General features: G+C 43.1%; 1 protein-coding gene across 1 annotated transcript; it reads right to left on the reverse strand.

Annotated features, from left to right (window-relative positions):
• Nucleotides 1-9,890: 9,890 nt before the first annotated feature.
• LOC147448564 (uncharacterized) lies at nt 9,891-11,928 on the reverse strand. Its single transcript, XM_086522412.1, has one exon. The coding sequence runs from the start codon at nt 11,526-11,528 to the stop codon at nt 10,194-10,196; it is 1,335 nt and encodes a 444-aa protein (XP_086378538.1). The 5' UTR covers nt 11,529-11,928; the 3' UTR covers nt 9,891-10,193.
• Nucleotides 11,929-15,214: the final 3,286 nt, after the last annotated feature.

The raw sequence follows: 15,214 nt of genomic DNA on the forward strand, positions 1-15,214 counted from the left end.
GAGACTATCGACAAAACCCAAGCCCTTATTACTGCTACAAAGACAACTCTTCCACTCATTCCGCATAGTAAGATTCAGCTATGGGATTTGCGTGTGGTTTTGCAAGCCACAAGGATTGAGTTTGACACAGCCATCATAAGGCAAGTCTTGGATTCTTTTAATGCTGAAGATGGAAGTGTCGTGGTCTATGGCAGAAAAGTGACAGTTACTCCAGAGAACATTGCTTTTGATTTCCGCATGCCAAATGAGCCAAATCCATTTGTGGCAACTGCAGAGCAGCTCAGTGCAGCTTTAAAGGAAGATGACGCTGCTAAAAGGAGACGAAAAACCAGTGTGCAAGGGATTTCAGTAGTGTAGCTTTGGACGTTCCTGCTGCTTACCGATTTGTGGCTGAAGCTGTGAGCCAAAAAAATAATCCGACATATGTGTCAGAGAAACTCTTTGCTATGCTTTTATCAAAGAGATTGGATTCTAAAGTTGATATCAAACTCTGTCAGATATTGTCACATAAGTACTTCAGCAAACTGCCAAGTTGAAGTCTCAAAGTGTATTCAAGGCTTGGTATGTTTGGCAATTTCTATACTAGGCGACTTCTCCAGATGCCCATGATCAGGTAAGAATGGCTTGGAGACAGAAGCCATTCCCAGTATCCCAGAATGTGGAATTATCATTTGATGAAGAAGCCCCAGAAAGATAGTCAGTTCCCACTGGACAAAAGAGAAAGGCTATAAAAGAGGAAGCTGGCGGTTCAAAGAGGCCAAGACGACACCGACCAAAAGCACGACTCTCTTGAAGCAGCTAGAAAGTAAAATTAAAACAGTGCCTACTAAAAATACTTCAGCTAGCCAGACTGAATAGCATACTGTCCAAACCATTGGTGGAGTTAACTAGCCAACATGTTAGATTTCAGCAATCACCAGTACTGAACAAGACCAATAAAAAAGGGTCAGTCCTGATCAGCCAGCAGACCAGACTGATAAGGGCAAAGGACCAGCATCTCCAAGTCCACTTGGCAGAGTTTCTGTTCCATACAGTGAAGCAGCCCCGCTATTGACAAAGAAAGATAGGTTACAGCAGCAGATGCAAACTCATCCTCTCAAGGGACGCCTAGTTTTGCAAAAAATTGATTATTTTGCATTACCCTACCTGGCTCCTATCACACGGTCTATGAGCCAACTGACTCTGATCCAGAAATAGTTAAGGATGGTTGTTTTGTGCTTATTCAGTCATCATGGAACACTATTGTCAATTGCATGGGACAAATGCTGGATACTACAGGGTCAGAAGATGAACTAACTAAGGTAAAGACTGAACTAAGGGAGGCTGAGGAGGAGATTGAAAAGTTGGAGCAAGGGAGAGCAGCCCAGAACCTGCACCACAGTATCCTTGAAGCTCAGTCAGTTAGGACTATTCAGCAGTTACAAAGTAAGCTTGACAAGGTGGAGCCTCAGATACGGACCATATGGGAAGCTGAAAGAACTGCTGATAGGTTTGAAACTATGCTCAGAATGAAGAGAGTTGAGTTTAAATCCTTACTGACCAGCCACACTGCTCTGAAGGCCACATTAACAGAAAGGTATATCTATAATAATCTGGCTGAGATCTTGAATCCAGAAGGGAATGCTGTTTTTGACATGGATAACTTGAGGGCTCTTATGGAGACAATGCAGAGTGATTTGAAAGATAAATTTTTTGAATACAACAGTGCTCTGGAAAATCAAGATATCCTTGATTATATTGAACACCAGAAGGATGATGATAAGGAGGAAGAAGAAGCAGAGAAGGAGGATGAACCAGAAGAAGAGCATAATGATGATGATGATGACTCTCCTCCATCTACCTTCAGAACCTGATACCGGTGGTGCAGGGACAACATGAGGAAATGATCAGTCTCCCGTAGACCAACCAGACCAGCCTAAAGGGCAGCAGTCGAGCGATCAGCAAGCAGCTAGGAAAGCAACAACCTAGTAACACTGGAAAATCAACAGCACACCAGTCACAACACAGTAGGGATGCTAAAGGGAAAGGCAAAGCTGTGACTAAGGGTTTAGCAAGTGATGAGCAACATTACAACTCATCACGTTGAATAAGAAATTAAGACATCAACAGGCTCCTATAACCAGGTGGTATTTGGAGGATGATGATCTTATCTCTGATCTAGAGCAATTTCAGCGCGACTGTATGTCGGTGCCAGGGAATGGTTAAGCATTGGAAATTAGCTGCATTCCATGATCAGGGGTCTGTCAACTGCCTGAGCATCCCAGTACAATACAACTGTTAGAAAGGGTGCATGAATGGATACTGACTGCTGAAGAGAGAGTATCTAATTCACATTGGCAACGGCATTCTACTGCAGATTGTCGTTCCCTAGCTATGGAATTAGAACTTCTGTTGGGGAACAAGAAAACGTATAGATGCATGAAGGATGTCACGAGTCAATTAAAAGAGGTCTTAATGCAAATGCAGATCGCTAGGGGAGTTCTGGATCAAAGGGTGAGCTATTCTTGAAGATCAGATTGCCACTAGCAAGGGACCTCCAACTCAAATGTCAGTAGGAGAACAAGCAACTACTCTTCGGTGACTGTTTCAACTGGTTAAGGTAACCAGAAAGATGATGCAGCAAGAGAACCACGTTGTCCTTAATTTCTTAGAATTTGTGCCTGATTCCCCAGTTATCGTGTATGCTTTACCAGCAAGAGAGTCAGAGTTGCGAAGATTTTTTTCAACACTCTATCCTCAACACACAGAATCAGTAGATCGGCTCACATACTTCAAGATTACTGATGATCTTCAGGATTGGTATGAGCGATCGGCTGTAGAATGGAAGACCTGGCAAACACTTTTCAATGACACTCTCCAGCTGAATAATTTTCAAGAGCTGAGAGATGAAGTGCAGAGGATCAAACTGTGTATGGCACAATGGAAAATTCAGCTCAGAGGTCTCACTAAGATCACCAACCAACTGCTGCAACTCACTGTTGAGTCCTCTAAAGTACCTGAAAAGGACATTACGGCTAAACCAGGTCTAGGACCCCATTATAGGGAGATGGATGAGATTCTTTTTGAAGCTAGGATCAGAACTAATCAGCCTCTTCTAGAAGGATGGATCCATACAGCCTCGCATTGTCACAAACTGGCCAGAACTCGTCTCACAAAAGGCAAGCGCACGCTCTATGATCCCGACACCAAAACTTATCATCCTCTCACGCCTTATGAAGTAGAAATGACCACAGAGAGGCGGGATCAACTTGAGCAGGAGGCCATTTACAGACTCATTCAGAAGGACAATGCTGGCACTGGGACTTCGGAGACACCATCTAGACCTAAGGGCAAAAGGAAGCGGGTTCAGTGGAAGGATACTAGGTAGTCCCATCTTGGTATTTGATGGAGCAATTTTCCAGCCGTCTCAGAATCAGACGGTGAATTTTTCCAAACATTTTCAAAATCAGACGGCGGATTTTTCTCAGCTAGGTGTGGACATCTCTTTGGCTGATACCCATGGAATTACAACTATAGGGGGTGTCAAGCACTCAACAAAGCATGAAGTATGGCATAAAGCCATGTTTCAGAAGGATCAGACGGTGGATTTCTTTTCAGAAATTTTGGAGTCCTACCAAAATTCAAGAAAGGAGGGAAGGATGTAGATGGCGGAGGCAGTTTCACTAAGTGGGAACTAGCTCTTGGAAAGCCGAGCAGCGGACCATTCAGTAATTATCATGACGGTTACCACAATAACTCCAAAGAGCTATAAATAGGACCCATTACATTGTAATCGGGTTGGCAATTGTTGGTTGTAATTTTGGTTTGTTTTATCCTTTAACTTCCTACTCTTAGTGTGTGATTGTAGTCCTGAAGCTGTTCCTATGCTACATTATTCCACTTGTACTCTTACTCTGTAATTTCTAATACAATAGTCAAGTAGTACACTTCAGCCAGATATGCTTTGTATCCATTTCCTCTAAATCTGAATCTGAATCTGAATCCAGTCATTCAGCTTGTTTAATTCTCAGTAGATGTATTCCAGTTCATATAACTGTTCTAGCTCGGTTTCTATTTTTCCTCCAGTTCTACTGATTGAACTAATGAATCACCAGTAGCTGTAAACTCAAACACTGGAATCAGCTATCTAAAGAGATCAGCTCCAATTCCAAACTCCCTAAACTCACTACTACTGCTTCTTAGCATCTCTTTCACCCGATCAACTAGATCTAGTGGAGGGGCGAGCATCATCTATGAGGAGAGACGGATCACCTCCTTCACGATTGTAGCCTTAGTTTCCATCGCACTCGGAGCGCAATGCTTTTACAAGATACGTAGAATGCACACGGGAGACAAATTCACAAGAAATTCACAGGAATCTCTCTTCACAGGAATCCCTCCCCCTTTATGAGTCCCCCCCCCCCCCCCCCCCCCTCTCTCTCTCTCTGTCTCTCTCTCTACTTCTCCATGTTTTCTTCTCCATTAAATATTAAGACTAAATGTTCGTGTGTTTAATGCAGGTATGGATGATGATGAGTTTCTTTCTTCTTTGTCACCCTAGCAGAGGAGGTGGTACGAAGATCGTCATTGCTCTCGAGCACCATCACATCGTTCTACTCCTTCAGTGTCTCCCTCTGTTTTGGAGCATTCAGCGCGCTTCGAAGCTTCGGTGTCGACGAGACGATCTTCACACTCGTCTAGGCACCGACGCTCTAGTGGTGGCGATGGCGATTGTTGTGGGGATGCCACTGCTGATGCCTCGACACCGCCTCGTGTTCGACGAGGCTCTTTACCTTTCCCTTCTTTTCCCGCCCCCACACCAACCACGACATCGCCATCTACGCAAGGTTTTGCACGGCTATTGGCCGTTCCTGGCTACACACCACTACCTACTCCTCCGGGAGTCACCCCAATCGCGACACTCCTCGCTTCGGGGCCCAGACTCCAGTGGAGACACCTGACGTCCGTACCCCCATCGACACGCCGCTAGAGACCCCTGCTGAGACACCCAGGTTCACGCGTCATAGGCAAGAGGGCTTGCCATACTCCGTCGACATCAGCGACAGCATCATCTTGGATGATGAAGGCAAGAAGGTCATCTCGTGCATGTGTGGTTTTTGCTCTCAGGTGTTTAGACACTACATACTAAACACCTGGAGTGAAGTGCTAGGTGAATTAAAAGACAGAGTCATCAGCATGCTACATGACGAGTTTCTCGCGTCAAGTCGGGATGAGCCCTTCAATGAAGATCTGACGAAGGTTCGAATGCACGAATACTGCAAGCACAAGCGTTCTGAAGTGCAAAAAGCAATAAAGCATGGGTGGAATAGACCACATTGACTGGCCAAAGAAGATTGTAAGAATGCGAACCGAGCAACGCGCAAGAATCTTGACAAGTGGAAGCAACAAAAGGAGGCAGCCAAAGCGCGAGTAGAGGCAGGGAGCTCGCACCACTTGGGGAGCGACGGGTGGGCATCATTTGAGGCCAATTTTGTAAGTGTTTTTGCATTTCTCTTTAGGTTTGGTAGTTACGTTTATTTGTACTTTTAAATTCTAACATAATGGATTCTTTGTATGTTTTGAATAGTGGTTGATGACAGGACGTGACCCCACACCGTACAAGCGCGAGTACGCAAGCAGGAAGGGCTTAAACGCTTTGATGGACATTTTGAGTTCTCACGGCGGCATGGTTAGTATTAGGGTTTACTCTTTTCTATTTGTTGTATTGTTTTGTAGATTATATGTTTATACTTACCAAAAGTCTTATTGTTTTTTTTGCAGAATCCGATAGATACATCGCTTGGACGCGATGAGACGTCTGATTAAACGATGTCAGTCTAGCCGTAGCTAGATAGCATTAGTTACCTTTTGTCATAGCATGTATAATGAGATGACGTGTATACGTCTTTTTGTAACTATTGAAAAACCATGTATATTTTCTCAATAATGACAATGGTGTTGTAACTATTACATTTGCAAAGCTTAACAATCAAGTGATTTTGCCTATGATGTGTACAATTGTCATTGATTTACTTTCATCAATTTACTTTTGTCAGTTTTGTATCTTTATTCTGCAAACAATACTATGGATGATGAAGTTAATGGTTATATTGTCTTGTGGGTGACTACTTTGGGTCTATACCTTGCACTTTCTTTCAAAGGTGAATCTGGGCTTATCTTGGATTCATTTAGGTTTACTCTATTAACATTCAATATGGTTGATAGGTGGCAGGGCACACCCAATTTTTTTTTACTCTGGGGCGTCGCTATATAAGACTCTGCAACGTCACTATGAGCGTCGCTATAGGTAGCCTATAATTGCCACTATATAGCAATGCTATTAGTGACGGTCTTAGCGATGGTCTTAGTGACGCCGGGGAGTATAAAATCCCAATGTATTTCCGTCGCTAAAAATATCACAAGTGCACACAACCTCTTGTAATGAAATGCATGATATCTTGAGACTGCTCATGTAGAAAATATCTTTCTTAGAACCCTCTAAATTGATGTCTTTCATATGGAAATATCGAGAATTCTCAAACTCAGGCATACCACTGACTATCAAATGTTGGTAGTCCTGAAGAAACTCTACAAGGAAATACCCCACAGAAGCCACACACTCTTGCAACAAGAAGACATGGTTGAAAATTGGCTTAATACCTTGCTCCCATTGTTGAAGGCCAATTTGGTAAAGAAAATGGAAGATTTGTTCTTGCATGCCTCATTAGAGCAAGGCAGCTCCTCCTCTAGGCTCTGGCTACAACTGGAGAGTACAAGGAGGTGAAGGAAGAATCTCATATTTACAGACGTCTCAAAAATTCCAACATGTCATTTCAACTACTCTAATGGTTTAATTAATATCGATGCACTGAATGTGGCACACTGCCTGAGGCAAGCAATTCAGAAGGAGTTGAAAAAAAGAACAAAGCAGGGTAGAGGGCAAAGACTTTGAGAGACAAGAATGCAAAGAAACCAGCATAGATAAAGAAAGAAGAAGAATAGTAGAAAGGGAGAAACTTGCCCCCCCCCCCCCCCCCCCCCCCCAGAGAGTCATCGTCCATGATGATGCCACATGTCCTTCATGTGCGTGGTGCACACTTCCCAAGGCAATACATCTTCTACAATGAACGAGGCTATTGAATGCGTTTGTAGCCTTTTGAATATCCCACGATTTGTAATAATGATGGTATGTAATGTCTCTATTTCGGTAGAGGCCACAATTGTTAAGACCTCTGTCCTCCCCTCTTAGAGCCAACTTTTGCAGTTTTGCTCTCTTATTGCCCAACTTTCTCCTTTTTATTCCACGTCTTTTTTTCTACAAAATTTGAGCTTTTCACAACTCGCATAAAGTAGACAACGAGGAAAGTATACCCACAACCTGGGCAACCATCTTCTTTATGTATTGCAGGCAAAACCTTACCTAATCTATGTGTAACTATGTGGAGTCAAAAGGTACAACCGAAGCATTCTACTTGACCTTTGCAAACTCCAGAGGCATATTTCACTTACTAATCCTATGCTCCCTTTTCAAAGAGCTGTGCACGAGATTTGTGAAAGAGCCAACCTCAATTTCACATGGGCCAGGACCGCAAAGGGTTTCCTTCCGAAGACTTCCTTATTGAGCTTTTCCAAGATAGCTACTTACTTACAGCCCATGCCCATAGAGTGACACTCATGCTCTTGGATATCAATTCCTTGAGGCTCTTGCGGTTTAGGTAGTGACAATGTTCGATAGAAAAATGGACAACATTTTGACAATTTCACCAATTCAAAGGTAACAAATGTTATTACCACCCGACACATGTATGGCACACGTATGAATCTGGAATGGGTCCAAGAACCAGTAGATGAAGAGTCCTACGATGAGTCAAACGATAGAGATATAGCATTGGCTATTGATGAAGCCAACAAGGACACCCTGCTCTTTTTTGAGGAGGACGCATTTTGTGCTTTCTCTTTGGGCCTTAGGAGATTACCATTGACATACCAAATTATAAATTTTAGTCTATGGTATGTGAAATTTGTTTTGCAAAGCTTCGTTTTTTTATTAAAAACATGTATAGTCACCTCATCAAATTTCTTTCTACTCGCAGCATGCTGGTCCCCAACCTCTCGTGGAATCTTCAATCCGAGGTTGTTGTACTAGATGCACAGCTATCAATGGTGCTCATCTCGAAGTCTACCTCATTGATTGATATCATTGATTGCTTTTAATTCATCAACATGGACACGACCAAGGTTTTACTTCTAGCATACAATGAAAAGTAAGTGTTGTCTTGAGCGCATGGGTTCCATGGGACTCTCCAAACGTAATTATTCATTATTTAGTTTTCCAATTTTGATAGCACGTCATCACCCTTTGGTTAATCATGCAGGTCTGCTCAAAAACCTGTGCTTGCCCTAGAAGCATTGATCCAAGAGCAAATATGGGAGGACATGCTAATTTGAGTTGTAAGGTACTGAATTAGGACGACGGACATTCTTGTGGATTGAGAGTTCTTGCAAATGCAAAGCTCTTGTTAGATCACATTTGTGTTGAGGAGCGTAGAAGTGTAAGTGTAGGTTTTTTTTTTTTTGGGTAATCGTTAGACTAATGATCTTTTTTTATAATTATGAAAGGTAAGGAAATCATTTGTAGGCTACCAACATGGTAGACTATTCAAATGTTCATGTCGAGGTCCCTAGCATGACAATGGTCCAAAATATGAATAATCTTGTGGAAACACGTCTCAAAGGAGCCTCCTTTGATGCATATGTCCAGCCACAACCATGGCCTCCATCTCGGAGGTACAAAGAGGTGCCTCAAGCAACACAGCAAGCATCTACAGTTGCCATCGACAAGCATTTTATTATACCCAATTTTATGGCTCACCTTCCATTCCTACCAACTCTCTCTCTATACCTCCCTAGAGCGACCCTTTACATTTTATAGATGATTATCAATCCCACAAAAAATCCCCCCCCCCCCCCCCCACAGCATTGTGGTGGTGAAATGCCAACAAAAATTCATAATTAAGCAAAATTGAAGATTGAATTGATCTTATAACTTCAGCAAAGTGCAATGTTGAAGCCTAAGCCTGATGTTCAAAATGCCTTGAAGATTCAATTGTAAGAGTGCTAGCTCAATTAATAGCCTTGAAGATTCAATTGTGAGAGTGCTAGCTCAGTTAATATAGCAAGAGCCTCTTCTCTTGTGTCCAAGGTCTTGGGTTCAAACCCTCTTGACAACTCATGTGACATGAAGCCCTTATGGATTGTTCCCCAAGTCTATGTGATGGGTTGACCAACCTTATCCAACTCAGATGCTCCACCTCACGGAGTCGGGTGTGTGAGATTGTGAGTTGTAATTTCAAGTTGTGAGTATCTCTCTATTTTTCTTTCCCTAAAAGCCTTGAAGATTGTAATGTGATTGCAAGACTTGGCTTGCATACCTCCCTCCTCTCATAGTGTTGGGTAGACAAGGCTATGCGAGAAGGGGAAAACAAACACTCACCTCCTCTCAAAGTGTGACCAGAGAGTACTTTTAGAGTCTCTGCAAGCGCAAGACCATAGTCGAAGCACAAACACCCCAACTTTTCAATTACAATTTTTCCTCTCCAATCCACATCCTATGAACGCGCTATGAAGAGATCAAGGACCAAAATCATCTCAACACCATTGCCTGAGGAGATAGGTGCTTGATTGTCCCAAAACTCACTTCCTCGAGGTTCTAAGTAGCAGCGAGCATAAAACAATATAAGACTCTTGCAATCCAATGACAAGACCTTCATTACAAAGTTGACACATCGCATTTTGTACATCCTTCTGATGCAAGATCCATCACAAGCTTATTGATACAGGTCGATTTCTTGACGAGGTAAATTACGAGCAAAAGCTCATGCCACTTATCCCAAACTCAAATTTTCTTGGTATTGATTGTGTAAAAATTAACTTGTTTGTGTAAAGATGTCCATACAAAATCTGTATATAGTACATATTATTGCTCTTAAAAACAGTGATTCCAACCCCAACAAATGTGTTGTTTGTGAAGATTTCAGACATGACAAATGAACAGAAACATGAATGGATGCAGAAGTCAACAATCTGCTGAAACCACCTTGGTTCCTACTCAAAGGCCCCCTTCAGTCGAATATTCAAGATTAGATATTTGTAAGAAAGAAACTTGCCTTGAGCTCACCTTTGCTGCTGCAGTTCTCAATGACTGCCTTGTCATCCTATTTGGTAGAGGGCCGTATACCTGGTAGTTTCACAGGAGTTTTGGTATCGATGGCATCAAGCTTTGCAATGGCACGCCTTTGCCACAAAGCAAGCTCTTGCGGACGCTCTTTCAAACAATCCACTGGCACCTTGCTCTTTGGCTCTGAAAGCGAAATACTTTGAGCTAAAGAATTGCTCTTTATTTCTGATAAGGGAAGCGCTTGTTGGGATGCCTCATGCTCTCTCTGGACACTCCTACTAACAAACTCCTTAATACGAGCTTGTTCAGCAAATGCACTTCTTTCCATGTTCATCTTCATGCCAGGCCAACAAAGAGCTTCATTGATTGTGTTCTCACAATCACTCGCACTCGCACTCTCTTTCGCGAGGAAATCATCCTCATCACAGATCCTGGTGATCTCTTGGACACGCCACTTATTTCCAGTCCCCAGACCTCTCATCAAGAGCAGAGAGTTTGGGGGTGGTACTGCTGGCTCATAACTCTCCTTTTCCATCTCAAGCTTGCGTAAATCCTCAAGCAAGCTAGTCAATGATCTAGCCAAGGCAGCTGCACGCTCTCTGCGTGTCGCTGCTGTCTCTGATGTGGCAACAGCTGACACAGCTTCTCTCCGCTTCCTCCTTGCAAGACAGCCTCTCTTCTCTGCAGATTCCTTCTTATTCCTGTCAATTACAATTTGCTTCTTGACCTCGTGTGTGTCTCTCTCATCTTCGCCCTCTGAAACGGAGTGATCTGTGTTGTGGCCATGATTTTCTTTGACTCGCACACGCCCAAGGCATGTGATCTGAGGAGAGAAAGGTTCCCTAGGATTAAATGCGCTCTTCTTGTTCACCGGCATGTCAGACCGGCTGGGATGAGTCCTCCCTGCAGTAAGCTTGAGAGGGCCTGAGCAAGGGCAAGCATTCAGCCAAAGTGGAGCAGAATTCTGATGCGGAGCAAGAGATGCATGGTCAACTCTACGATTTGTAGGGAGCTTTACCTTGGCCTCTTTGTTGGAGCAGGTGATGTTTGCACTGTGTTTTATGTGGTTTCTATCGCCATAGCCAGAGCTTTGCAAAGCATTGCAATTACTACTGTATACGAAGCTTCGAAAGCCTTTGCTATCGCCGTAGCCAGAGCTGCAGTAGGCTCCCTTGCCCGAGCTCTGACATGCGCTCTCAAGCGGGTCTCTGGAGTGAGGAGAAGGCAAGCAGTCCTCGTCGTCGCTGAGGGATTCGAATCTGCGGGGTTTGTGCCAGTCGACAGCAGCGAGAGCGTCTCTGGAGAGTTGTTTGCGGCGTGAGGAGGAAGATTTGAGAGAAGGGGGCGGGGGAGGCCATTCGTGGGAGGCCATAAAAACAGGAGGAGCGAGGGAGATGAGGAAGGAGGGGGGAGCGTGGGGATGGCGAGGAAATGAGAAGGAAACGGGGAGCGCGGTGCCAGGTCGAAGAAGTGAGGAAGGCACCTGCCGTGAGCTGAGGCTATGGCGGAGGCTGTGATAATTCAATTCAATTTTTAAAGTCTTAATCCAATTGAAGGGGTCATGTCCCTAAAATGCTGGCAATGGATCCTTGACATGGAGAATGGTGGACCTCATCTCCGATAGTCAAACCTCGAAGCTGCTAAGGTTGGGTTCAGATTACCGGCGGACATCAGAGACTCATGCTGAGTCGCCATCGCCAGCAAGTGCAATCCCTAGCAACCCAACCCAGAAAGGAGGACTCAGGAGTTCCGTCCTCTTGAGGTTGCCCACTTCTAGGCTAGAGCTATTTATAAAACTCCTCTACGCATACACTTCAAGAGGTATTTATAAAACGCCTCTATACACACTCTTCACTCTGAATCAGTAAACTTGTAACTTTTTTAATTACTTTCGTTCGTCAATCCTTTTTGTACATTTAATTTTATAACTCTTGAAATATATCAAAAACCCCTCCAAGTGAGCTCACGTGCTATACTTATAGGTAACCCCCGACGTAGATTGTCCACTGTAAACAATGGCTTCCTTGGCTCCTTTCCTTCAACTTCCCCATGCTATCTTCGGGTAGGTGCTTGAATAGTTTCCTCGAGTGTGAGGGGCTCTCGCTAAGCATATCTCGCTTCTTGCAATGCATCTCATGAAGTGTGGATGTATGTCCTCTGCATGCAAAACAACAAAAAACTTATTGTAAACAGGCCAATTATTAGGGGGAGTGACAAATTTGTGTGAGTATCCAGGATTGAAATTGTGAAAAATAGTTTGTGAAAGTTACATATGCTTAAATTTTCAAAGGAAAATATGAAGGCACATCTCCTTTTAAGAATTGCACATGATGTCAACAAGGCACAGGTAAGGGGAAAATCATGAAACTAGAAGATTAGTGAAGAACATGCTAAGGAACCTGGTGTATCAAGGGCAGGGGGCAAGTTGTTAGGGGTGGCTCCCCAGATAGCTGATGTAAGTTTGGTCTCTGGATGGTGTCATGGCTCGGCACGAGCATGGCAAGTTCTTGTAATTTTTTGAGGTGATCAATATAATTCACTCACAATTGTGAGTTTTGAAAAAAAAAAAAAAAAATTCCACATGATGTTACTTGGTATAGTATTTCATGATCACTTTCACATGGGCGAAGATATAAAAACCATTTAACTCACACATCAAAGCCTAAACTCCATTGTAAGACTAGCTACCAACTGCAATCCCTCGCAAACCAGAAAGGAGTTTTGTCCTCTTGAAGTCGCGTAGCTCTAGCTTGCCTCAAAGATAGGTGAGAAATGTGGAGATGGCAGGCAAGCACTCCTCAGAGCGATGCGCAGCCTTCCGATCTAATGTGTTCAACCTTCCAACCTTTTTCAACTTGTGGATTGTGAATGTAGCATTTGCAAGTAGCGCCAACACTATTGTGCAATTTGAATCAAGCCTAAGAGCGAGATCATGCCCAACACTAATAGCACCAATGGGGAAAATCGGAAACGCAGGCTCCACCCAGCCATCCGTGTCAGCCACGGATCGGATTTTCAAGCTTAGAGCCCGAAAAAACCTAGGTCGCTCACTTGTAGGGCCCTTGACCTGCTGATTCATGAATTGCAACGACCCAATCCTAACGTGATTGAATAGTTTCTTCAAGTTTGAGCGGCACTTTTGCAATGTACCTGAAGAAGCACAAGGGTGATGGATGTGTGTCCTTTGGGTGTAAAACAACAACAAACTTATTGAAAACAAGCCCAATTATTAGAGGGAGTGACAATTTGCGTGAGTGTCTGATTGCAATTGTGAGAAATAGTTTGTCAAATTTAAATATTTGAAGACCTTTAAAAATTTGTTTCAAAGGAATTCTACATGATGTAACTTGATATAATATTTTGTGATCACTTTTAGGTGCCGTGCCAGAAAAGATATAAAAACCATTATAACTCACACACCACTTGAAAGCATAATGCTTTATCTCAAAAGCCCAAAAAAAAAAATCTTAAGATAAATGCACTAACTGTGTTGTAATTTTTAGTTTTAATTCAATCTACTCACAGATTGTGAGTTTTGCAAAAAAAGGAATTAAAAAAAAGATAAGTGGAATGAAATTTCAATCGATGACCTGCCAATTTTTTAAGAGAACAAGCCCTAAGGAAATTGTGATTAAAGTTTTAAAAAAAGAAAAATCTAATAAAATAAAATATTCTAAAATTAAAAAATTAAAAACATCTCTTCAAACTTGGGCTATCATGACCAAGGAAATGCTTGATGCAGTAAAATTGATTTCGAAAGGGGGAAAGTGGAAGGGGGTTGTGATGCAGGACAAACTTCTTGCCCCGAAGTGGTCTTTTCTTAGATCTGGTGGACTCTCCAGGGAACTGATGAAGAAGTGCAAAAGAGCAGCGAGATTTTGGAATGGGGGGAACAAAGCAGATACTTTAAGAACTCCATAATGCAATGGTCCCTTTGGCTCTCTAAAATATTGGGGCCGCCGCAAAGCCCCTATTGGGTAGAAATGGCTAGGAATGTGAATAATAAGGGGCTCGTTCGACTAGAGCAATTCTGGGATAGTAACTGTAAGTGCTGGAAAACTGCTGACTCTATAGCAATCCAATTTCAACTGAATGGCTTTGAGATCTTACTAGTATAAAGGGTGTTAAAAGAGATTGATAAGGTGGTGATGCCCATTTGGGAATCCAATTTTGAATGGGACGCTTGGAGATGGCCCGGGAGTAGCCTCTTTTGGAAACCACATTCTAAAGGCATTTACCATGCATTAATGCACGAGGGTAATTGGTGTAGCCCCCTCAACAAATTATGGAAGAGGCACTGGACGGAAAAACGGTAGGAGGGAGTCATGGAGAACATCTGGAAGCCAAGGTGGCCTTAGTATTTCTGTGGAAAGTGATGTGGGGTGCTCTGCCGACGGGCGTAAAGATACAAGAAAGAGGAATCGGGTCCGCCGATCGCTGCTCGGGGTGCATAATAGCTAGTGAATACCTAGTGCACCTTTTCAGGGGATTCCAAGCTATCAGTGGCATGGCTAGGAAAATATGCAAGTGGATTCAAAGGACATGGCAAATTAAGTTCTTCAAGACTGATCTGCTCTTTGGTAGTAGTAGCAGGATGGGAAGTCTTGCTCTTCTTGTTTGCACTCAAATAATCAGATACTAGTTCTTTCACCACATTTGGCAAGCAAGGAACCGCCGCGTGTTGAGGGGGATCTGGCTGTGGCAAGCTTTTGTGAAATCATACAAGAGAGCAGAGTGAGACGATCCGCAAATAAGCCTCAGAGGACTGGTCTAGAACCATACATGTCATGATGACAACTTGTAATAAGTAAAGCCTAGGAGTAGTTGTGGTCTCTCTGTCAAGCAGAAAACTTGTAATCTTTTGACCCTCAAGGCTCGGTCTGAGCTTGAGGTTGGTGTATATTTCTGATGTTCTTAATACTATCCACTCACAACTAGTATGTGACCCGCGCGTTGCCGCAGCTAGAAAATGCATGTTTTCTATTCTTACAACTACAAAGATGGAAGATTATATAGATACTATTTTTCTACATGTGTACACTCTTTTGCGTTTAAAAA

Source organism: Adiantum capillus-veneris, chromosome 10 (assembly GCF_014529385.1).
Source record: "Adiantum capillus-veneris isolate H3 chromosome 10, ASM1452938v2, whole genome shotgun sequence".
Taxonomy (NCBI): Eukaryota; Viridiplantae; Streptophyta; class Polypodiopsida; order Polypodiales; family Pteridaceae; genus Adiantum; species Adiantum capillus-veneris.